This window comes from Patiria miniata, unplaced genomic scaffold, assembly GCF_015706575.1.
Source record: "Patiria miniata isolate m_02_andy unplaced genomic scaffold, ASM1570657v1 HiC_scaffold_2, whole genome shotgun sequence".
Classification (NCBI taxonomy): domain Eukaryota; kingdom Metazoa; phylum Echinodermata; class Asteroidea; order Valvatida; family Asterinidae; genus Patiria; species Patiria miniata.
This window is the reverse complement of record NW_024037058.1, coordinates 1114696-1141142: the sequence shown is the minus strand read 5'-3', so window position 1 is coordinate 1141142 and position 26447 is coordinate 1114696. Positions and strand designations below refer to the sequence as shown.

General features: G+C 41.7%; 1 protein-coding gene across 1 annotated transcript in view; it reads right to left on the bottom strand.

Moving 5' to 3' along the window:
• Positions 1-644: 644 nt before the first annotated feature.
• LOC119726968 (iduronate 2-sulfatase-like) overlaps positions 645-26447 on the bottom strand; it is a 134008-nt gene continuing 108205 nt past the window's right edge. The window contains exons 6-8 of the mRNA XM_038198818.1: positions 21143-21323; positions 9713-9839; positions 645-3819 (exon numbers count right to left, since the gene is read on the bottom strand). Coding sequence (XP_038054746.1) covers positions 3074-3819; positions 9713-9839; positions 21143-21323 — 1054 coding nt within the window. The 3' untranslated portion in view covers positions 645-3073. The remainder of the gene's footprint in view (positions 3820-9712; positions 9840-21142; positions 21324-26447) is intronic.

Sequence of the window (26447 nt, the reverse complement as noted above, 5' to 3'; positions counted from 1 at the left end):
GCCCCCTAAAATGAGTGATGTTCCCAAAGTGGAAAAGTAGCCATCTTGAAAAAGGGTCCCTCCTCAACATGGCTAAATAGCGCCACTTTCGGGCCCGATGGCATCCAATATGCTCTGAATTTGAAGCCCCAATTTCTTGGCTCTCAGAACTCTGTAATACAGAAAATTTAAGTGTATAACTTTAATTCAGGAGCTCAGCGGAAACATTTTGGGCCTATTTACTTGGGTGCACCCATAGCTAGCGACCTCCAAAAAGTTTTTTCCCGAGAAAGTTCCTGTTATTCTTCAATTGCAGTGTTTTATACAACTTATTGCTCTTTCCCCAAAAAGCCATAGTTTTCTGACACCTACATCTACAGAACTAAAGGTCCGATTCAGTTGTAGTTTCTTGTTAAAGTGTTATACCATATTGACATAATGACGAATCACTTCGTCTTCACATGTCACAGAGCTCTTCCAAAAACATACGAAGCAGCTTGTGTTGTTGCAACCATCAACTACAGTATACTACTTCAGTATGTATTGTAACATGGAAAATATCATTTTTAACTTGGAAAGCACCTGAGTATACAGTGTTTGTAAAATGAAGTTGTTTACATCACACAACCTCTGTCAAAAAGTAATGTATTCTTATTGATGGTAGATTCAAGCCATTTTATAAAATTCATTTTATTTCTAAGGTCTACTCAAGTCTATAAAAAAGAAAAATAAACTGTATAAAGTATTTCTTACAAAACCTTCTGAGATCAACAAACTCAAATATAACAGATATAAAAACAAATTAACCACCGTTATTAGAGCCTCCAAGAAAATATATTACTCAGAGTCTTTTGAGCAACAAAAAAACAACATAAAAAATACCTGGAAAATCATAAATGAAATTTTAAATAAAAAGCGCAAAAACATCAAGCCAGTTAACTCGATCAAAATAAACAATAATGATGTTAACGACCCTCAAACGATTGCAGAGCATTTCAATCAACATTTTGTTAACATTGGTCCAGATTTAGCTTCTAAGATACAACATAGTACTTCTGACCCGATAACATATATCAAAGGTAACTTTCCCGATTCTCTATTCTTAAGCCCAGTCACCGAGGAAGAACTATTTGATTGTATCAGTAAACTTCCAAATAAGAAGAGCTCTGGTCATGATGAACTTGATAATATTTTGATAAAAAATATTGCTCCTTTTATTGTTCACCCTTTAACAGATATTTTTAATCACTCTTTAATTCCCGGAGAGGTCCCTAATGAACTTAAAACTGCTAAAGTTACTCCAGTTTACAAAAATGGTGATCGTTCCAATGTCACTAATTATCGCCCCATATCTGTATTGCCATGCTTCTCAAAATTGCTAGAAAGGTTAGTTGCAAACCGTCTTGAAAAATATATTGCTAAATTTAACATACTGTCACAATCTCAGTATGGCTTCAGGGCCAAATATTCAATTGAACTTGCCTTGATTAATTTAGTTGATAAAATAACATCTAGTCTGGACAAACGTGAACATACAATTGGTATTTTTTTTTTTTATCTTTCTAAGGCATTTGATACCATAAATCATGATATTCTAATTAATAAACTACAAACATATGGTGTCAGAGGTACTGAACTCGAGTGGTTTAAAGATTACTTGAGAAATAGGAAACAATTTGTTGTCTGGCAAAATAAAAAGTCCAATTACAAACCAATCACATGTGGTGTACCTCAGGGCTCAATCCTAGGACCTATCTTATTTCTTATTTATATTAATGATATTTGTAATTCTACTCGACCTCTGACGTTCTTTTATTTGCAGATGATACAAATATATTTTACAGTAGTAAACATTTGAATGATGCTGTTGACATATTGAACAATGAGCTAACTAATGTATTTGAGTGGTTTGTATGTAATAAATTATCTTTGAATTTTAAGAAAACACATACGATGTTTTTTACAAATCGAATTGTAGATAAAAGTATTCAGATTCGTTTTAACAATCATCATATTGAAAAGGTTGATTCCTGTAAGTTTTTGGGGGTCATTATTGATGATAAGTTAACGTGGAAAAATCATTGTCAGAAAGTCCTTACAATTATATCTCGCAACCTTGGTATTCTTAGAAAACTGAGATATTTTGTCCCATCCCGTGTTCTATTTTCAATTTATAATACGTTATCCTTGCCTCATCTTCAATATGGTATACTTGCCTGGGGTGATACTCATAAAACCTATCTTGATAAATTGCTCGTTTTACAGAAGAAATCTTTAAGACTGATTAATGGTTCTAGTTTTAAGGATCACTCTGCCCCGCTATTTGTTAAGTTCAACACCTTATCTGTATATGATCTTTATAAATATAAATTGTGTGCTCTAATGTATAATTTTGAAAAAAACATACTGCCTTTGAATATTAAATCGTTTTTTGTAATGAACACAGATATTCATCATTACGACACAAGATCGTCAAATAAGCTTCATCTTAATAAAGTTAGAACATCCCTACACCTCTCAACTGTACGACACCAGGGGCCCCTCCTTTGGAATAAAATTCGATCTCTCTGCCCAATGACCTCAATTAGAGCATGTAAATTGTATTATAAAAAACTACTTCTCACTACGGCTAATATCAATGGTGATTAAGAGCAAAATTATTACTTTATTGCCAAGTAAAATTATTAACAACACATGTAAAGCCAAGGATGGTAAATTTACTTCAAGTAACTTATTCTTTTTTTGTAAAGTTTTGCATGAGCTCGTGAATTTAATGTAATCACATATTATTGATATATCCTATGATTATTCATGAATTGTATAACTACATGTATTCTTTGTGAAGGGGGCAGACCTAGTACAAGCTTCGGCTTCTTGTCTGGCCTCCCCATACTATTATTTCAAAGTTTCGTTAAAATGTTTACCTGATGTATATTATTCAACTTAATTACCATATAGTATGGAAATAAACCTGAAACCTGAAACCTGAATTTTTTTTATTAAAATGACAAATTTGGTAATGTTTCCTAAAACGTTCCTTTACTTGAGTTGTTTTGAAATAATGTAGTTTGTCATTTCTCATATTGTTTTGCTTCTACTCGGTTGTATTTGTTTTCTTTTTCAGAACTGGCAATGCATGTCTCCAGTTACTCCTAAGTTGTTGAGAGAGCTCTTTGATGAGGTTCCGATATTGAGATGCATTGGCTACGTTCTGCATTTCCAGAGGATCAACTTTGTAACTATAAAGCTCTCTTGCCACAGGTTCTGTCCAATTAACTGCATAATCTGTATGGTTGAAGGAAAGCCACTCCACATATCGATACTTCTTTGTATGCATAGAATATCCCATTAAATTAATCTCAGTCAACTTGGGTGTGTTAGTTTTATGGGAAGGAAAGAAAGTTGGTCGAGGGTACTGACTGAAACTTGCATTCTTCCATCGAACAATTAACCCACAATTCACTGTTGCAGTGACATTACATATAACAGGGAGAAGGCTAACACCCTCTGCACAGAAATCAGTATGGAAGGTGTCTATGGGGCACACTGGGGGCACAGTAATCCCTGCAATCTTTGACAGTGTTGGAAAAATATCAACAAGCTCAACTAAAGCATTGCTTACAAACCCTAGTGATTGATTGTACTGTGGTGTGACATTGTCAAATGCATCCTGTTGTTCAGTCTGATGGATTCTGTCAAGTGGGTCAATAAGACGGAATTTGTGCTGATGTGGCCAGTGTTTGTCGGTAACCTTAGGTATATAGAACATGAGAGGCACTCTTGTTGCAGAGTCATAGTTGCTGTACTTTGACCACTCCTGGTGCTCTCCAAGCTGCCAGCCTGTCATGAAGCATAACAAAAACAAAACAAACAAAAAATAAATTTAAGAATGCCCTCTTGAAACCAACAATCAGAATTATATTTCACACAGCATACAGACAGTATTTGAATTTAAAAAAAAAATATCAGACTTATAAATTTTAAATAAATTTAAACAGGGATTAATAATTTGGTATTAATAATTGTGGGGGAAAATCTTACATACTGATCATGATAGCAATCGTGGACTAAAAGCATCATTGCAAAATTATATGCACATGCAACCTGATATACAAAATGATCTTGGGTATATATCAGCATTCCAGCATGTCCAGACTCAACCAGTCTTAAACATAGTGTTTTACACATCCCAAGCACACACTGATTCCCTTATTAAATCAACAGCATTAGTGATAATAAATAGTGGTGAATATCGTGAAGATATTGATTGTGAAATAAATCAGAAACCATCAGCTACAAGCCCTCCACATCCACATACCATTGTATGCCTTTGTTTCTGGCCAAGTGTTCACTGTTTTATCAATCAGCCATATTATCTGCTTTGATCGCAAGTGCCTATTACAGGACATGATGGGGACAGTCATATTTCGAATGAAGTCCAACTACAGGGTGGTTCAAAATATAGTAAATCCACTTCTGACAGCAATTTTCACCTACTTTAACCTATTTCAATTGTTTCTTCACAAAGTATTTAAGTTTATCCCTTTAACAATGCCTGTTGGAAAAAGCTTAGTAAAAGTCGCAAGAATAGTGATGTTACACTAATTGGAATACAAGTCACCAAAATCAGTCTTGTCCACGTGTTATTCTATGCAAATTGGACGTTTTTGTAGTTCACAAACATTAGAAACCTTGCCGATGAAATGTTTTGACCTGGTAACTTTTATTGAGCTGTCTGATTAGTCATGTCAGCTGTAGGTTTAAGTTCATTGATGCATAACATTACATAACAATCAAGAAAAATAACAGCAATGCTGTTGAAACCCCTCAGCCAGAGTCAAGTTATCATTTGGAACCATTTACATTTAACTCACCACGGTGACCTTGACCTTTGACCCCCAAACCAATCCCAACTTGCCTGTACCCAAGGGCAACCCTCTACCAAAGTTAGACACCAAAATCTCATTTCTAACTCAAGTTATCATCCGGAAACCATTTACATTTAACTCACCGGTGACCTTGACCTTTTGACCCCAAAACCAATCCCAGCTTGCCTACTCCCAAGGGCAACCCCCTACCAAAGTTAGACATCAAAATCTCATTTCTAACTCAAGTTATCATCCGGAAACCATTTATCTTTAACTCACCATGGTGACCTTGACCTCTGACCTTTAGACCCCAAAACCATTCCCAACTTGCCTACTCCCAAGGGCAACCCTCTACCAACGTTAGACACCAAAATTTCATTTCTAACTCAAGTTATCATCCGGAAACCATTAACCTTTAACTCACCGCGGTGACCTTGACCTTTGACCTCAAAACCAATCCCAACTTGCCTACTCCTAAGGGCAACCGCCTACCGAAGTTACAACCCCAAACAACATTTCTAACTCAAGTTATCATCCGGAAACTAAGCTACCCGGACGGACGGACGTTCCAGCCAGACGGAATTGTGGGGTGATAGCATTGTGTTCCCATTATCCCTTTTTCTAAAGATTCCCTTCTGGGGTGATGTTTTTCTATTGTGAAAAAAGTGGGGTGATGTGTCCTGAAAGGAACATCACCCCACAAGGGTGGTATGGTCAGAACAGACATACAGACGGACGGACGCCCTAGGCGATGACAATACCCCTCGAGCCTCTCGGCTGAGGGGTAAAAATGACACTCTGGAAGCAAGTGTAAGCACGTGTATGGCATGAGTGTACATTCCTCATTGGGCAAGACCTACAAGCAGCACGTGTTTTAACAATCACTTAACAGCACACGGGGGCTTCCGTATGTCGGGTACCCCGCTCCATGCATGCTTATGGATATTGTGTAATCTGAAACTAAATGTGCCCGACTATAGAAAATAAACTGGCGATGTGTCCTCTCTCAAAACAACACAGTTTATGGCAGCCAGTTTCATTTCTTTTGTATGTTTTCTTCGTTTCAATAACTAGGTGTACCAGAAATATAAATCATTAATATGCTGGCAATGCTGTTCCTATTTCCAGACCGTTATGGGTTAAAATTCATGTAAAAAATCACTATTTTTGGCAATATTTTCATGATGCTTTTTATCTGTCGAAATGAAAATAAAAAAAAAAACAATCAAAGATATGTCCCTTTTCTTGACTGAAATTCTGGAAAATGATTTATTCATAAAATCAGAAGTCCAAAGTTAAATACTTTGAGCTGGATTTTACTAAAACACTTGAATACTTGAACCACTTGCACTTTCAAAGAACATTGCTTACAAAGAAAGTTTCTGAAAAAAATAGAATGACTCAATTATAAATATAAAGCAACTTAAAAAAGTGAACTTAAAAACTAAGCCAAACTTTCTTCAAAGTGTGAGGTTACTATGCTCTAGGATGTACATGTACACACTTTCTTGCTATATTTCATGTACTTAAAAAAATTCCATACCCTGCCCACAAGGTACTCATTTAAGGACAATAACAAGACCACTCCTTTAGTCAGCCACTGCTACGAAACGGGTTTCCTGTCCGATTTTCCAGGGGCACTACTGAACACTCGCATAACCTCGTGCAATCTCGCATGGTCCCAGATGGTCAACTCGCTGCAAATAAAATCTCGCTGTGTGGCTCATTATCGAGTAGGCTGCGGACTGACTGACCCCTTGGAGAGGGGGTCGTCAGCGACGTTCTCCTCACCTGGGAGGTGGACTGCTAAAAACGTGACATTGTGGCGCATACACTAATGGAGGAGTTCCCATGTGAGTGCACACAGTTGGGCAGACTGCATGCCCCCCAGGTGGCATTGTCGCATCGAAACCCAGGACTGCTTGGCCCACTACTGATACCCGAAAACATTTAGGAGCGTTGGAGACTGCCAACATCTCCAGTATGTTCATGTGACTTGAGCGGTGTTCTGGGCCCCACCGACCCACAACTTGGCGCGGGTGGATGTTGGCCCTCCAGCCAAAAAGTGACGCATCTGTTATGACGGTCAGCAATGGCCGGGGTCTGTGAAAGAGGTTGACAATGTCGAGCCACCACCGGAGGTGCGGTATCAGCCAGGACGTGGTTGGCATTGGATGATATATGTGGTGATGATTAGGCCGGCAAAAATCTACGATGTCCAAATAGCTGGCCATGAGGCCTAGCAGCCTGAGCCAGGTTTGAGTGGGGCCACTGTTGCCGGAAGGAACAGGAACACGCACTGACGAAAGTTCGACACGCAAATAAAATCAAGAAGGTTCAGACAAATAAATCTGTTCAGGGGTTTAAAGATTAGGATGGGGCGCCAGCCTCCTTCTTGGACACCATGAACCCTGATCGCGTCTCCCCCGAGGGAAGTACGCATACTGCCCCTTTTTCGAGGTGGGAATTGATCTACCCATTGAGGGAGCAGCCTTTTGTTTGGTAGGTTGGATCTGATTGATCGAGTACCCACTGGTTGGACGTAATTAGAGTCTCGAAGACGGCCTCCTACGGGTTTGACGGCGGGAGGTCGACACAAGTTTGGCAAGTCATTTACGCTAGCCCCCAGGTTAACGGGGTGCAGGTGCCAGTGAACCATGGCCAGGTTGGGGCCATTGTCGTCCGACGAATGACTGAGTCTGCGCGGTAGGGCTACAAAAACCACCACAGTTAGACCTCAGTGGTTTGCAGCGGGGGATAACACAAGACAGTTTGTTCTTACTCTGTTCAGGCCTGGCCGTGGAGGTTGGTGGCTTCTTGAAATCGATTTTCTCAGTAGCATTCAACCATTTTGCCTCGGCTTGTATGTTATCCTCGAATTTTACTGCATAAGATCCATGCCTGTTAGAGGGAGGGTCTCAAATTCCTTGGAGGTGCCCGGCGATGGGAGAAAAAGTGCATCAAGCAGAAAAGTGGAGGCTCGCGAAGCATACATGCTGCGGGGCACTATGGGTAGGGCGCCAGAGGGCGCTATTGTGTAAACTCTTAATAACGTGAACACCTGCAGGTTTAGGGAAATATGCATAAGTAAATTGCTCTACAGGTAAGTTGAGTGAAGTAGACACTGGTATTTCAACAATCAGAAATCAACATTATGTGACTATTAGGCCAAAAAAAAAAGTCTCCGGTTTCTGGTATGCGCGCGCGTCGCCGTAGCCATGCGCGTCGGAAAATGAAAAAGTTTTTTTTTCAATGAAAAAAATCGCCAAACTCACTGGTTTGACTGGAATCCTGCTGCTGCACAATTTTAACGTGTTTTTAGATTGGGTTATGGTCGTGTTGTTTATAAATTCAATCCAAGAGCAGCTGATCTTAGCATTATCATCCAAATATACTGTGTTTGAAATCTACAGATGAAGTTTAATGTGGCTTCATTTCAAGATGAAGTTTATGTTTTTAATACTTTTGCAGATTGTTATCCAGCCTTCCATACGTACTGAAAATAATAAACGAGTCTTCAAAAAGTGGTTACTTTGATTGGTCAAGCGATGTTGCTGCATATGCATAGAGATGGTGTTGCATATGCATCGATGAATACAGGCTCGTGCACGCGAGGGGGGGGGTGCTGATGGCAGATTTATCAAGTCGGAATTGCTAACTTTTGCACCACATGTATGCACATGCTCTGCAATACATGCACACACATGTACGTGTAATACGCGTGCTGTACAATGTACATACTGTGTGTGCGTATTGTTATACGGCATTGAAGTTGAATGCACGCTGAAGTGTACCTTGTCGGGCATCTGGAAAGACGTAAACTAAGTGATGTTTGCTACTTTTTTTAAGTAGATGTTTGCTACTTTTGTTTCGGGTCTGGTGTGCCCATGTTTTGGGTCTGATATGTCCATATGTTTCGAGTCTGGTGTGCCCATATGTTTCGGATCTGGTGTGCCCATATGTTTTGGGTCTGATATGTCCATATGTTTCGGGTCTGGTGTGCCCATATGTTTTGGGTCTGATATGTCCATATGTTTCGGGTCTGGTGTGCCCATATGTTTTGGGTCTGATATGTCCATATGTTTCGGGTCTGGTGTGCCCATATGTTTTGGGTCTGATATGTCCATATGTTTCGGGTCTGGTGTGCCCATATGTTTTGGGTCTGATATGTCCATATGTTTCGGGTCTGGTGTGCCCATATGTTTTGGGTCTGATATGTCCATATGTTTCGGGTCTGGTGTGCCCATATGTTTCGGGTCTGGTGTGCCCATATGTTTTGGGTCTGATATGTCCATATGTTTCGGGTCTGGTGTGCCCATATGTTTTGGGTCTGATATGTCCATATGTTTCGGGTCTGGTGTGCCCATATGTTTTGGGTCTGATATGTCCATATGTTTCGGGTCTGGTGTGCCCATATGTTTTGGGTCTGATATGTCCATATGTTTCGGGTCTGGTGTGCCCATATGTTTTGGGTCTGATATGTCCATATGTTTCAAGCCTGGTGTGCCCATATGTTTTAGTTCTTTGGCTGTGTCATATGCCTAAACACAAGAAATGGTTGGGTATGTTTTCCTTTGAGTCTAAGCATAATGCCAACTTTATTTCCCTAAAGCATAAGAGAAGTATGTTTCTGTTTGTAATGGGTGTAATAATACTAGACAAATCCCTGGCAAAATTGCTTGTTACTGTAGGCCAAACCAATTTAGCTTTAATGTAATTTTGTTTCAACAATACCATGCTATTGGGGTATACTGTTACAAGCACTTAGCACATAAATGAAGACAAGGTTTCTTCTTCTTCCTCTTTATGACCTTTTGTTAATGTGTAGAGAATTAAAAAAAATGTTATAATAATCTTGATTTTACCATGATCACCAACTAATGCAATGATTGAGCTATCCGCAAATCCCTCTTCCTCCAGTGTTGATAGAACACGGCCAATTTCATAGTCCACATAGGAAGTAGCTGCAAAGTATGACTGCCGCATCAGAAGCTGTTGGACAAAGCACAGGCAAAAGTTGTCAATACTGATTCTTGTAAGTGATATAAAGCATATAGCCTTGTATTAAAGTCCCCCCCCCCTCAGAAGTGTGGATTGGGTCTACGAACAAACACTTACCTTACTTGTGCATATTTCCCTAGACCAGCAGGTATTTACGCTAAGATTTACACAAAAGAGCCCTCTGGTGTCCTACCCATAGTGCCCCTCACTCTTTCTCAATTCTCGAGCGCTAAGTCGGAGCACCCATGTTTCTCTAGATCGAGAATAGTGGGGTAGGAGGAAGGGATGCTCTACAGGTAAATTTTTGTTCGTAGACCCCATCCACACTTCTGTGGGGGGGGGGGGGGGGGTACTTCACTCAACTAACCGAGGGTAGAGCAATCTACTTATGCACAGACTTGCACCAGGTATTAGGCGGTGGGTTATGCGAGATGCTCTTGTATAATTGTACAATATTGAACCACAGCCCACCGGTACATAATATAAGTGCACGGTGGGGCAAAAATGATCACTATAGGCAAAACCATTATGACATAATTCATATCTATCATATGTAAAAAGGTTAAAATAAGGAATCAGAGTAAGGAGACTCATCTATGCTAGAGAGGTCCTCGGTTGGAGATGGTCTTGTGACCATGACAAGGTTCAGCTAGCTGCCCTCAGCACTGCTCTCCCTGTTCTGCCCTCTGTCAGGAGAACGTCCTTCAAGTAACACTCGGTGAATGTGTTGGGAGTTTTCCAACATGCCGCTTGCGTGATGTAAGAGACATCCTTAAAGAAGGCCCAAATGGTGGAAGCCGCCCCTGCCGGTGATGCGTCCACGGTTGACTTGATGGCTGTAACTAACCAATGGGCGATTGTGTAGCGAGAAGGCAGCCGATATGGTTGGGTTGTCGTTGCCCAGAGCTGGGCAAAGAAAACCCGAGCTGGGCTGGAACAGAATGTCCGCTCTCCGCTGAAGTACCATTGGCCGGTGAACCAGGAGTCTGGTTAGCCTTGGGCAACATGGTTGGCGGGCCAGAAGGGAGCTATGAGGAGGACTTTGTAGTCCACCTGCTCAAGTTTGGTCAGTACCCGTACGGGAGGAAGGTGTAGACAAGCAGCCCATCCCACCGTATCATCAGTGCATCCTTCTGCCACGTGCTAGGATCGGGTAAAGACTCGGGGCGAGGTAGAAAGGCCGAATGGGAGCACCATGAATTTGTAGCAGATGTCTTTGTATTGGAACCAAAGGAATTCCCAATGCTCCCACCTGATAGGAACGAGTAGGTATGCGTCCTTCAGGTCTAGGCTGGCCCCCCATGCTGGCTTGTGTATTGACTCGGGATAGTCTTGAGTGTGTCCATACGGAAGCACTTTGGATGAATAAATCTGTTCAGATCAAATTTTTGACAGGGGGTGCTGGAATTTGTTTAAGACAATCGGCGAGTGCAAAGCGCGAAGCCATTTCGGCATGGGTCCGGGTCCGGGGGCCACTTTTTGGCACTATTTCACCTTTTTTTTGGGGGGGGGGGGAAGAAAGTTTACACCAGAATGAACCATGTACATGTATGTAAAAAAACCCAATAATAATTATTGTTTCCATTATGCACTTTTTGTGAATATTTTATTAACTGACCCAACGCATTGTTTATCAAAACTGTAGAAGACTATAAAGTGCTGTTGAAATAAAATATTTAGCCAAGGGCGTCAATCGCTTCTCAAAAGTGGGGGGACATACCTTGATACCTGGAATAAGAAGTAATGTGAGCGCGTAGCATGAAGCCCTAATGGTGTGGGGTTCGGGGCCCGCTTAAGGGCCCCCAAAACAAGTCAGGTGTGTTTACAAACACAAATGCCCCGCAACCGTGACTGTTCCCGTGACATAACATAAACTTTACATGTACCTTGGTCACATGGAACGTTCATTGACAGCATTAGTGTCTTCTGTAGGTTTTATATGAATTAATGCCTAATCCCTATGATCTCAGAATAAATAGAAGATTTCTATTGTTTTATCCACTGTGACCTTTACCCTTGACCTTTTGGCCCCAAATGCAATAGGCTTCTTAGGATTGCTAAGGACAATCCACAAACCAAATTTGACGTTCATATGTAAAGTATTTCTCAAGTTATCGCGCTGACAAAATTTCTTGTGTTTCAGCCACTGTGACCTTGACCCTTGACCTTTTGGTCCCAAATGCAATAGGCTTCTTAGGATTATCAAGAACAATACACGCACAAACCAAATTTGAAGTTCATACGTAAAGTATTTCTCAAGTTATCATGCTGACAAAATTTCTTTTGTTTTAGTCACTGTGACCTTGACCCTTGACCTTTCGGCCCCAAATGCAAAAGGGTTCTTAGGATTACCAAGAACAATACACAAACCAAATTTGAAGTTCATATGTTAAGTATTTGTCAAGTTATCGCGCTGACAAGATTTGTCCGGACACACACACACACCCACCCACCCACCCACACACGGAAGGACAAGGCTTCGCCGCGGGGCATAAAAATCTGGACCCTAAACGCTCTGTGGTGCAATCTGAGGCAATTTCTGACCACTAAAATCAATTTATTTTTTAGCTAAAAAGATCATTTTAACATAATTTTTGAGTTCGGAGTCATTGAATCATGGCTGAGCTATATATAGAATCATATATATTCATAAAGTTCTGACAAAAACCGTTAAATCAAATAGATTTTAGTTTACATGTGGTTTACACAAAAGTGGCGACGCACACAGTAATGTTAGGCACAATCGGTCGATATTGGAGCCATGTTGACACTTACATATTAGCACGGTTTGAAATTGCCTTACAGCTTACTCGGCCAAAACTCAATGGACTCCCTATTAAAGGCCAAAAAGAAATATTTCTGCTTCCGCATACCTCTAAAAAATAGGGTCGGTAGGTCGGAAATTTTTCTTTTTGCCAATTTTTTGTGCTGATTGAATGGGGTATTCAGTCATATGCGAATTTCAGCCTGGACTATTTCCATTGCACTACGAAAGGCTATACGAAAATGGCCACAAAAAGTAAAGATTACCTTAATAATTATTAGAGTATTAACAGTCGATAAATATTTTTAAACAATTGAAAATTCAGGTCATGCACACCATAAGTACAAAGCTAGTCAAAAGGGGAAACTGCATGGCCAACACTGTCCATAAATCGCGCGCGGTATAAGCATAGATAACCTCGTTTTAACTTCGGGAAAACACGCTGCATCAAATTGTGAGTAGTACGTCACAACCTCGAAATAAAATAAATTCATGAACACGGAAAATACATACACAGACATGACAGATCAAGTTCTGTGAATTAACTTGCAAAAAATATTCTTTCTCCATCGGTGTTTTCTTGGCATTTTTACGATGTCTAATTCGACCGTACCTATGCTGCAACCGTGCACCGCGGCCATGAATAGATTACCGGTTACTGCTTTTCCATTGTGCCTTCTTTGGCCCTTTGGAGGCGTGGCAGGAAGCAGTCATCACTGCACTGAGCATTACACACGTGTTTTGAATTGCAAACTTGTCATCGTGAAGTGAACTTAAAAACAACGAAGGTTTACTTACTTACTGTGTAAGCGAGATAGGTCTGTAACCAGACTATTAAACTGACGCAGTGGTTAAGTGGCTACTGGCTAGTTTAGTACAGTATGAGTGGGCAGGTGAGCGGGCGGGTGCGCGCAGCTTGCATTAATTAGGGCGACAGTGCCAACATGACGGGAAATATAATTACTTTTTTCAGATACTTTTCATTTTGTGGCTGCTTAGGTAAGTCGAAAGATGATTGTTATGACAAGATGTGCATTCATGTCCACTAAAAGTAGGGGGTGCTTTAGCATATTCCTGCACCCCCATCAAAAAAGTTGGGGGTGCACCCGAGTTTATCTCCCCCTCGAGGGAGCAGTGCTTCGTTGGGTTGGTGTCGGCTGAACAAGCATGCCTGGGGAGGGGGGGGGGGGAGGCGTGCTCAAGAACTGGAGTGAGTATTTACCGCGACTGATTAAATCGAGCACCCACTGGTTGGACGTAATTAACACCCGGGACCCCGCAAATTCTCAAAGATGGCCTCCCACGGGTCCGATGGTGGGAGGCCGCTATGAGTGGGGAAGTATTTATGTCAGCCCCCGGGATAAAGGGGAGCAGGCGACTGGGAACCGCAGCCGAGTTGGGGCCGTGCTTGTCCGGTAAATGACTGAGTTGGCGCACGCTGCCCTGGACATTGGGGTTGATGGCTTCTTACTAGCCTTCAACCGCTTTGCCTCAGCTTGCATGCAATCCTCGAATTTCCCTGCAAAGAGATCCTTGCCCTTTAGAAAGAAGGTCTCGAACCTCTTGCGGGCACCCTGTGACGGGAGAAAAAGTGCATTGAGCACATTACCCTGGCAGGTGGAGGTTGCTAAGGTCATCACTCGTTCAAACTGGACAAGCACTGAGCCAAGACCGTGGTCAAGACAGTGAAAAGCAGCGGTCCGCATGTCCACCAGAACTGCCGGGTCTGTTGTAAAAGTGTAATGGCAACCCCAAGGCCAAAAAAAAAAAAAAGTCAGTCTCTGATTAGCGCGCGCGTCGATTTTAATCATGCGCGTCAATCTTCTTTTTTTTCCAAAATGTTCCGCGGTAGCTCCAACAGTGGCCTCTATTGCCGCACCTCCTCATTTCTTTTTACCAATTAGCACCAAGGAATGGGAAATTGCACCAAGGCAAATGATCGAAAGCACCAAGGATAATTATGGAGGACACCAATGTACATGAGGACACCAAAAAAGCAAAATAGTACCCCACCTTGTCTGTACAATTCAAGCTTGAAGAAAAAAAAAAGAAGCCGCATCTCCGCGTCAATTCCGGAACATTGGTCTGACCAGAGACCGAATATTTTTTTTTTTGGCCCAACAGACACACCAACAGACAAATTATAAGACAGGGAATGAAAACAACTTCTTACTTTCTTCTATTACATTAAAAAAAAACTTCAAATATTCTTCTTCACATATATACAACAAATACCTTAAAATTCAATTCCTCTAATTTCTTATTTACACTTTTGCTCAAAATTATTATTTCCAGCAATTATCAAAGGATTCAATATTGGGTTCCCCTTCCAGTATATTCTTATTTGTTCACAAACTAATTTTTCAGTAGTCTAATTTGCTCAGGATAATTTCAGTTACATGAGGAATTTGCTGTTCTGTGTTACGTTATTTAAAGTTTTCTAAACTCCACCAGTTGTACTTATTTATCGTGTGATTCACAGATTTCATTAAAGCTTATTTTAAATACTCTCCAAATTCTGAGATGGCAGGCAAAGTCCCAAAGATGCCCACGTTCATCAGTACCACTCTTCAATGAGCCTGCTTCATGAAAAGCCTTGTCTACTGCTGCTGCTAGCCAATGGAAGACTCCTCTTCAGTTGGTGTTAGTGCCGACGGATCACTCAGTACCCAAAAAGGCCATCTAAAATAAATATAAGATCCAAAACCATTCATGTTTTCTCGTTATGCATGAATTTCAAAATCCCCACCATCTCTACATGATCTGGTTTGCTTTCCAAATCCTCAAGCACTCAAAATCCTTAACTTCAAAATTCTCAATTAAAATCGCTGACTTCTCCATTACCGAAATCTTCAATCAAAATTCTCGGCGTCAAAGTAATTCTTAACGTCGATTTCAAGATTTTTGTTAATGATCTACGTAGAAATCTACATTTCTATGAATTTTTACTTCTCTTGGTCATTTTAAAATCATGTTGGTACACAATATCTTCTCAACATCAATCAAATCTTCATTTCAAAATCAATTAAACACCATAAATCTTAAAGATCACTCAATATTGTGTCCATAGGGCATCAATAAAGATTTATGCAAAACTCCATAACAACAACTTGATCGACACTTACGGATAATTTAGCTGTGCGAATACTTGGGGAGGCCGACTATTGCTAACAGATGTCAAGATGCCCGGGACGCTAGATGACGCTAGAATTTGGCTAGTCTGAGTATCACCCGTTATCCACAGAGCAAGTCTCACGTATAACGTCTGATATGTCTAGACATATACATGTACATATATGCAAGCTGCCTGCCAGCCAACTGGAGTCGACTTTACTAAATCGTGACGTCATTTCATTCCTAAATCAGGACTAAATGGTTTGATTGGTCAATTCGAATGTAGTGTTTTGTAATACAACAACAGCGGGGGCGCGATATTTTGTAACATGATACAGAGAGCGTGACAATTTTTGTTATCCATTGTCTATGACGCGCAATGATAGCGCCCGCTGATTGGTCAAAATCTAGGAGGTCAAGAGGCGGGGTCTTGCCTAATTAATCAGCTAATCTGTTCACGCATAATAGACCACGGAATTGCCAAATTCTGGGAAACAAAACTGAACTTTCCATTTTCCAACCGGATCAAACAGACCCGGATCAAACTGACCAAGAGCTAAATCTGCTGTCATTAGATTTCAGGTTCAGGGCAAGCTGAAACCGGTCTCTGAAACACACGATCATAGGTCCTAAACGCTGCATTCGGTTCAATACAATACTATCTATTATCTACTAATTGGTGCGATTTTGTTAAGAAGAGCTTTCTATCACAATTACCATGGCCTATGTACAAAGAGTTCTTATGTAAGATGGGATGGGGTATTCACGACTCGACCACCAGTGTTGTAGTTGAGGCCACAACCTCCGAGGCCGAGGCCAAGGCCGAGGCTACAACCTCCGAGGCCAAGGCCGAGGCCGAGGCCACAACCGCGAGGCCGAGGCCAAGGCCGAGGCCACCACCTCCGAGGCCAAGGCCGAGGCCGACTATTAAAACACGTAATAAGATATAAATCACTAAAACAAGGCTAAGATTATGTTGGAGTTTTAACATCTTTTTAGATGAATTCACTGAGTTTTGGAGTGCCTGGCTTACAGCTTGCAATGTGTTTCCTCTTGTAGGGAGTCTGGCGAATTAATTTTTCTAAAGAAAGAAATCTCAAGTTTTGTAACACTGAAAAGCGAATTATACAACAAAATCAATGGCATTTGAATCAGCCTCATTGGAGATACAATTTAAATGGCCAAATTTTGAGTTTCTATTCTGTAAGATTTACATTATTTACTTTTAGCATGTTTTATAAAATGTTATTTTCCAAACCTATCACAATATTTAATATCATAGGAATCCCCATTAAATAAACAACAACTTGATTTTTGAATCATGTTTTTACCACTAATAACCATAAGTTACGACCCCCCCCCCCCCTGGACCTTCGCACTGTCCAGGCGCGCGCCGAGCAAACACCGCGATGCGACCAGACAGTGCCAGACTGCCTGCCGTTAGGCACGGGCAAAGTATAGTTCCAATCCCACTCCACACAACGGAAGAAGTATCCACGCATTATCACTGTTAATACCGCGGTGCAAGACAAAGTCTGGCAATGGCCGATCCCGCTCCAAACAACACGGCAACACGGAACATGCAAGCATGATATCATTCAGTTCATCAAAATGCCCACGAATTCTCGGATCATCCGATTGGGATCCAATGGCTTCGAAGAATTTTAAGTTCATGGCAAGAGTCCAGTGGTTTTGGCCGTATATCTGTAACCACGCAAAATTAGTCAATTTCAAACCGTGCTAATACATATAGTAAGTATCAACATGGCTCTAAAAATACCAAGTATCCTGGTACCACGAGGAATACTGACTTAATTCAGAACTTTGCATTCATTTTGATGGAAAAACGAATTCTGAAATCGCGCTTTCCATATCGACCAATTGCGCCAAACATTACCGTGTGAGCCGGAACTTTCATTTAAACCACCGTGTAAAAATAAAATCTACTTGATAAATCGTAACTGTTTTTATCATATCTTTATGAAAAGAAAATGGTACAGACTAGTACACTCGATAGCACCCAGAAAGTTCAGACTTTTATTAAAATAGTGGCCTATATAAAAAGGAATGGTTAAGCTTGCGGCACCTTGCGGCAAATCATTTTTAAAGGTCGGGGTACAGAGGCGAAATGCAACACTGCAACCAGACTAGTCTACTACCGGATGAGATTGGTGCCAGACTTATGTAGTCTGGCACACGGTAACAGTTATAACGCTTGCACGCACGTGGAAAGCTGAAGCGCAGGCTAGGCGAAGATGCTACGTACGTACGTTCAATGCAACCATTACCAGTGTGTTCATTCGATCGTGCGTACATTGTATATGCGTTCGTTTCACGGAACCCACTGCGGCAGAAACTCAAGGGTTTGATAAGGTAACAAATTTAAATTAATTAGAATAGAAAACACATCAAAATGGGCGGCCTCGAGCCGGCCTCGACCGATTCGCCGAGGCCGGAAGGCTCCGAGGCCGAGGCCAAGGCCGAGGCCTTGCACTCCAAGGCCAAGGCCATGAAAATCGGCCTCCAGGCCGAGGCCGGCCTCGAGACCTCCAACACTGTCGACCACGCCTAGGTTGTAAGCGGTTGCGGAAAGTCTACGAGGGAATCGAATAACACGTTTTTGGTTAAAAACTTTATGACAGATCTATTTAATGTGGGGTGTAACGTATACATTTTGTATCTAATAAAAACCAAACAACTCGCACGGCACAATAAGCACACAGATGAGGTAAAATAATCTAGGTTTTTTGGTTGCACTGTAACAACTGCGGAGTGCTCACTGCAGGTGGGAAGACTGAAGCATGGCTAACCGTGTGCGGTATGTCCCTTTGTCCTTGAGCCGCCCATCCCTGACCAACGACTGAGGGTTGCGGGCTTGGCCTGCCGCCTCAGAGGGGTTGCCAACTGGGCCCATCTGGTGGTTGGCAGACAGGGCCGATAATGAAGCCGAGTCAGACTGAAAGGCTTGCAAAAAACCTGCCCTAGAAATCGGATCCTCACCCCTGGAGCGTTTGTCCCGGTGGAATCGATCTGAGGAGTCGTCCGAGTCTGAGGTATAATGTTGTGGTCGACGACCCACCTTATTAGCTGTTTCGGTGACTCACCGAAACAGCTATTGTTTTCGTTAAGATTTTTTTTTTTTTTTTTTTTTTTTTTCCCCCCCCTCCTTTTTCAGACTTTTTCTCCATAGGTTTAACACACGTTTCTTCCACCAGTCCACTTTGCCACTTTTTCAAATCCGATTGATTTCAGACTTGATACATACTCAGACCACCACCCACAGATGGTCCTAGAAGAAATTCGTGACCGTGACGTCATCAGGTGTCGGGTTACGTCACATTAAAGATGCATTTTTCCCCATATGTTTTGTACACGTTTTAAAACACTCCACTTTGGCCTCTTCGTAAATCCGAACGACCTCAGACTTGATACATACTTAGACCACTACCCACAGATGGTCCTAGAAGAAATTTGTGATCGTGACGTCATCAGGTGTTGGATTACGTCACATTAAAGATGTATTTTTCCCCATAGGGTTTGTACACGTTTTAAAACATTCTACTTTGGCACTTTCGTAAATCTGATCGACGTTAGACTTGGTACACACTTAGACTACCACCTACAGATGGTCCTAGAAGAAATTCGTGATCGTGACATCATCAGGTGTAAGGTTACTTCACATTTAAGATGCATTTTTCCCCATAGGGTTTGTACACGTTTTTCTTCAAATCATACTTTGGCACTATATGTCTGATTGACTTTTCACTTGGCAGATGACATTCGAAGTGACTTCATCAAGTGTTCATCACGTGCACAGAGTATTTCAAATATCCGAAACAGCTTGTGTTTGTCCACAAACACATTTCTAGTTCTTCTTGCTCTTTTTATTTGAAGTGGCCCTGGGGTATACCCAAGGAAAAGTTGGATGACACTAGGGGCACCGGAACCCCCGAACAACGGATAAAATCCGACAAGGGGGGTCCCTGAGAGCGAGATAATACGGAGCCCGCCGGTCCACGGTCCCCCAGGCGGCTTGCTCTGCATTGCTCATGTCATTCCTGGCCGTCAGCGCTTTAAGCCCCATGGGTTGGGTTGGGTGTGAGCGTTGTCCGGTGGCCTGTACAATAGTCCATCCAGGCACTCAGTGGTGTTAGGCACTGTGTTGGGAGGACATGGGTGACTCAAGCCCACTGAACTGTGAAGGCTAGTCCCCTCGGGCTGCCCCGTGTTTGGGGATGGGACAGAGGGTGTAGTGAAGCCCGGACCCGAGCCTCATTCACCATGTCAACCCTTTTTAGGTTTGGCTCCGGCAGATGAGATAAGTTTGGAGGAACCTTCCCGGAGCACCCCTTTCGTTTGGCTGTTCCGCTTAGGCTGACCGGAGAAGGCAACCGATGGTTCCCTCATTGGTCAACGGAACTGCCAGAGCCCGCAGCCGGCAGTGGCTGGGGATGCTGGACAGGAGACCGCTGCCGCAATAACGATGTAGCGTTAACGGCAGAGTCCCCCGAGAATTTGGTCCATTCTGAGGGAGAGCCAGTTCTCTCCAAACGCTTTATTACTATGCAATATCACACAACAAGACGATACAATAACTCTACTATAAATTCTTTAATCAAAATCTTCTCTTAAGTGATAAGGGTAGCAGAAATTGACGAGAAATACAGAGCGTATTTTATGCACATCCTACCCGACCGGCCGCTAAGAGAAAAGAGGAAGAGCACAAGGCACTATGGGTAGGACACCAGAGGGCGCTATCGTGTAAACTCTTAGCATAAATACCTGCCGGTTTAGGGAAATATGCATAAGTAGGTTGCTCTACAAGTAAATTGAGTGAAGTAGACCTGGAATTTCCATGAAAACAAATCATGAAGTTGAGCTGCTTAGTCCTCTCGAGGGTTTACTGATCTTCAGATGCATGTTAAAGTGGTTTTTTTTTTATCAATACAGAAACAGTGTACTTGGAGACCCAGGCTTATTTGCAGTCTTACTTGAAGGTCAACTATTAGGCTGCGTCTGAATCACATTGCTTGGGCCTGAAAAAACATACGCACATATCGAAGCCACTGGTCAATGGCTGCAGCCACTTCCTACTGACTCAACTTTTATTGCTGACTGTAGCCATGTGATTCGACCGCGGCCTTAGTCATTAGTGAGGAAATCAATGCTTTGTCAAATATGGAATACTTTTGTTTAGTTCAGTCATGATTAATGACAAATGGTGGGATGTGGACTTGATACACAATTTCTCAATTTAATCATTTGACCAAATTCAGCATTGGGTTTGAATAGATTTAATGATAAGTTCCACTTTAATTGCATGTGATACCCACTAATTAAAGTGCTAACAAATGCTGTCATTTTCTTTGTAACTAAAGCTTCAGTTGAGAAAACAAGAGGAAGAAAATATACGTACATGGTATTTGGGTGGCAACGGTCCATAGTATGGCTTGTCCTTGGAAAGTGGAATATCTTCACCAACTCGAACATCATTCCAATGTTCCCAGGCTGGCGGGGGCAGGCCTTTGGTGTAGTATGGGTTGGGGGCCATACTCATTGAATCCAAAGGGTACAATGATTTGTATTCCTTTGGGTACCTAAGGATCAAGAACACAACATACTTCAGCTCTAAGTACTGCTACTGGAAAAAATATTTCTAAAATTCTAGAGCATGTATAAAATGCTGTTTTTTGAAGGGGCTGAGTTTGGCTTTTCCCTTAAATAAACCTAGAAAAGACATTACTAATATTTTCAGCTAAATTTTGTTCTCCAATTTGTTCTTTTCTGTAGTCCTTTTTAGAAGTGACATTATACTGATGTCATTCTTTGATTGTTTAATTTTAAAGAGCAACCAAAACAGAATGTGGTTGACAAGACCAATTCCTCAATTCAACATGTAAAATTACCACAGCTGTCCTATTTACACTGGAAATATTTCTCACACAAGGGCCACAGTGAAACAGATTTTCCCTGATTTCCGAAATACTCATTAAGTATTAATGATATGAATGTGATCCCTAAATCGTCATCAAATGACACGAAAAATAAACAATGTGTGTGATATAGGCATGCATGCACACTTGTTCACTCTGTCCCACTGTAATGACAATATTTCCTCACACTGGGTGATTTGATACATTTCTGTCATATGTTGGGGATTAGACGAACATCATTTGGTTCCCATATGATGTAGCCAGGTTCAATTGACATGGCATATAGCTTGCTGCGACGTCATCGAGTTATTGCTACAGCCAATAGGAAGGCAGGCTTAATTGACAGGTTGAGCATATAGTGGCCCAATTGGTTCATACGGCATTTGTGACGGTGTTCCTAGAACAAGAGTGAGGCCCCATGATGGAATTAGATTCTGAGTGGGAGGTTTCTGGATGAACATCCCACAGAGGATTTGGATTAAAGTTTTGATTGTTAGACACTGAGGAGCCATCAGTACACCCTTTATGATAGAATGTCTGTGTCCAACCCTTGTGGATCGGGGTATCTGGTGCAAGAGACCGGAATTTGGTGATTTTTTCTCTGATGCAAACAGATCTATATGCGGTCAGTCTATGTGTGCAAAAAAAACGGTGGCACTACCTGGGGTTGCAGTGTCCATTCTGTTGGACGGATGATCCCAATGGACAATGCATTGGTGATACAATTGTACTTGACTGGAAGATGCGTGGCTATCAATGAAATGTTGAACTTCAGGCACCATTGGAGTAGTTCCCATGTGAGGAGGCAAAGTTGTCCCAACCAAGTGCCTCCCTCGCGATTGATGTTTGAAACAACTGTGGTGTTGTGGCATTTATCAAGACCATCCAAATCTGAATGCTTGGTTAGAAATATTTGAGAGCATTGAAAACTGCCTGCAGCTCTAGGACATTGATGTGCCAAGCTTGTTGATGTTGGAGCCACATCCTGCTATTTGACGAGAAGCAAATGTGGCTCCCCAGCCTGACCGAGAGGCATCTGTGGTTAGGACTTTTGTTGGTAGCCGTTTTGGGAATTTTAGGCTGCTTGTCAATTTGACAGGATCTAGCCACCATAGAAGGTGTGGCTGTAGGTAGACAACATGGTACCATGAGGCTGATTGGGATATGTCTCAGTTGATAGTGAGCAAGGAGGTGGAGTTGAAGTGGGCGCATGTGAAGTCGACAATAAGCCACCAGGTCCACCATACTTGCCATTAATCCCAGTAGTTTTAGCCATGCTGCTGCTGGGACCACAATTTTTTTGAGTAACAATGTTACACATTGTTGGAGTTTTGGGTGCGTATATCTGTAGGGAAGGCAGTTCTTGTTGTGAGATTATCACTACTCCCAGGAAAGTTGGGGTCCGTGTGGGAGTTGGTTGCGACTTCGTTTCGTTGATGAGGAATCCAAGTTGAGTCGCCATACGCAAGGTCAAATTGAATGCTTTGCTGACTTACTGCTTTGACCGACCGACCACCAGCCAATTGTCCAGATACATGAACACCATGATATTCTGTCTGTAGAGGGCAGCACCTAAGGCTTTCGCAATCCCTAGACCCAGGGAGATGTTGAATGCCCAAATAGAAGGGCTGCAAACTCGCTTTTTTTGGTAATTTTATTTATCGTTCTTTTAGCAATTTATTTTTCTTAGTTTAATTTAATGTATTTAATTTAATCTAATTTAGTTTTAAAGGGAATGTACAACATTTGCTTTTGCTGCAATTTTCAGAAATAAATGGATAAGGAGGATTAGCATGCTATAGCAGATATTGCTAAACAGACTTGTTTCAAGTTTTGGGCTTGTAGATGCTAGAAAAACCAAGAAAACCAATCATGTTCTCGTAGAGCCTAGGCCATGGCCACATTTCTCTCTTCTACCTGGTCTACAAATGGGGTGGGCATGATTTTGGTATGGTTTTGCAGGGAAAAATCCAAGAAACGTTCGGTTACTTTTCACCCGCGAGATTTGGTTACATTAATTAGTAATATTGTTTTTTTCAAATTTTTTTAATGTTCAAAATATACCGCTCAGCCTCGAACGCACATTAGCCAATCAGAAGACATATTTTATTGATCATAGTCGATTGGCCAATCACAATCGCGGTAGTGGAGTGGTCCAGTATATCGCGTCGAAACAACATGGCGGCTTCCTGTGAGGAAGACATTTCGTCTTCAAGCGACGAAAATACACATGAAATATCGTGTTTTATGTGCATTTCCCCGTCAAAAAAGTGCAGAATGACGGCGTTCTCTGGTAAAACATGGACACGCTTCCTAGAGTACGTCATCAAATGGAAAGATTTGGATGGTCCTAAAGCACAAATTGTGATAGATTTTGCCGCCGACAACTCGGCAGCTGCAGCAGTGGCAGGCCTTCGCACAACTTTGTAGTGCAGCAATACCACAACACGGTGGATACCACACGACTTGCTACGCACGATTTACAGATTCTCAGCGCATTGAAAGAACAACGAAAAGCATGAGAAAGAAAGCCGATGCAGCAGCTTCTACAGGTGAGCTCAATATTTCTTTAAGCATGTTAAGAAAGCTTAAAACTTCATCATGTAAACAGGTAAACTGAAGTTTTACTAAATTACTGTCGATAATTTCGATAACAAAACTCAAACTCTGTCGTTGTTGTTGTCCATGTCATGTCATAAGCCCAATCAAGCCAATGTCTAAATCTTGCTGATACTAGTCCTAAAATGAATAAACTCTTAATAATCATGAGCATGATTTCAGTAATTTCAAGGACACAAGGAGTAATAATAAGGCAGTGGATATTTTGGCAAACCTTTAGTAAACGTTAGCAGGTTAGTTTGCTGAATATGCACTGAACATGCGCAGTTACTGTTTTTTTGTACTTAAACATTTTCCGTGAACAAATTTTAGTCTGGCTCCATGCCAATATTTTCGTTGTAACCTCGTATTCACAAGATGGGATTCAGACCATTTTATAATTTCGGACTTTATTTCCCTTTTAAAAAAAATCCTCCAGAGCCACAAATCTGAAAAAGAAAATGTATTACTCTGCAATAAAATGTTTGAGACATGTTAAAATAATAAAAGAAGAATATTCTTATTTATTTGGAGATGGGAAAATTTTTTTTTAAAATGTGGCGGAGATCGGGATCGAACTTGAGTCATCCCGCTCACTAGTGCTTTTGCTTAACCACTGTACCAAACGTGCTACACAACTTTTGGTGGGAATTTAATACATCTTATAATTCAGCCCTATCTTAAAGAGTACAGCGCACTCTGTTGATATGGATTGCCGCCGGCAAACCTTGAGTAAACGTTAGTTTGCCGTCATTACCTCCGGCAAAATATCCACTATCTAATAATAACGCAGTGGCTATCGTTACGGCAGCCATAACGTATTTCCCATTTTCTATCGTTACGGTAGTACTGCAACTTTTATAAAAACATGAGAAGAAAATATAAAATTAGAAGGAAAAAGTGAATTTGAACGTTATGAAATTCGGACTTTATTTCCCTTTTAAAAAAAATCCTCCAAAGCCTAGTTAGGCCAAAACAAAAAAGTCTCTGGTTTCTGGTATGGAGCTTGCCCAAAAAGTGGTGCGGCGACGCGGCTTTTTTTTTTTTAAACCTAATTTTTTTGCTTCATATGTGTGCTGATGACTGCAAATGGTGCCCGACTAAACTTAGTGCAAATATATGGGAGTCCAGAGAGGCCACATAAAACTTATTCTCGACCATAACCCAATCTAAAAACACGTTAAAATTGTGCAGCAGCTGGATTCCAGTCAAACCAGTGAGTTTGGCGGTTTTGAGACATCATCTTTCATTGAAAAAAACTTTTTCATTTTGCCGACGTGCATGGCTACGGCGAAGCGCGCGCATACCAGAAACCGGAGACTTTTTTTTTTTGGCCTTAGGTTAGAAAAGGAAAAAAATTTGAGTGCAAAACTGAGATGCAAACCCGCAACCTTGCGGTGCAAAATCCTACCCTCTATCGACTGAGCTGTCGCACTGCTCGCTAAAACGTGGGGAAACAAATAATTATATACCTGCGTGCGTATCAAAAAGTATCGTAGAGGGCGCTAAACAACGGCTGCCTTAACAATAGCCACTTCGTAAGTTACTTTCTAACTAGGGTTGTGACCATGTAATAAATTAAAGAACATGAACAGTGAGTAGGCCTATTCGATTGCAGGTCAACTCGCACCCTGACCGACTCGCCCCTTACCGACTCGCCCCCTGACCGACCCTTACAAGCTCGCCCCTTACAAGCTCGCCCCCTGGTTGACTCGCCTCCTAGCTGACTCGCCAACTCGCCTCCTAGCCGACTCGCCTTCAGACTGACTCGCCCCCTGACCGACTCGCCCCCTAGAAAATTATGCACCGTACGGGGACATCGTGAAAAAAAATTATATGTGTTGGGAAACAACTTAGCACAGCTTTACCGATATAGTGCAGCATGATTTTTCGCAGAGTGCCCATGGCGCGGCACACTGCCCGCGTTGGGCCTGTGCACGTAGCATTCACGGTGACTGCCGGCATGCGGAAGGTATCATTCACCGTTTGTTGACATAACTTGTTAATCTCGACTCTGGGTCCTCAGTTTCATTAAAAAATATTTTTAGAATAAATGAGGTAGGGCCTACATGTATGTTTTTTGGGGTATTTTTGGTTTAGTGGTGTTCTTATCAAACATACTGAACGGTTTTGAAAAAGTTATAAAAGAGGCTCGTAATGGAACTTTCAAAACCAGGGCAGAACCAAATA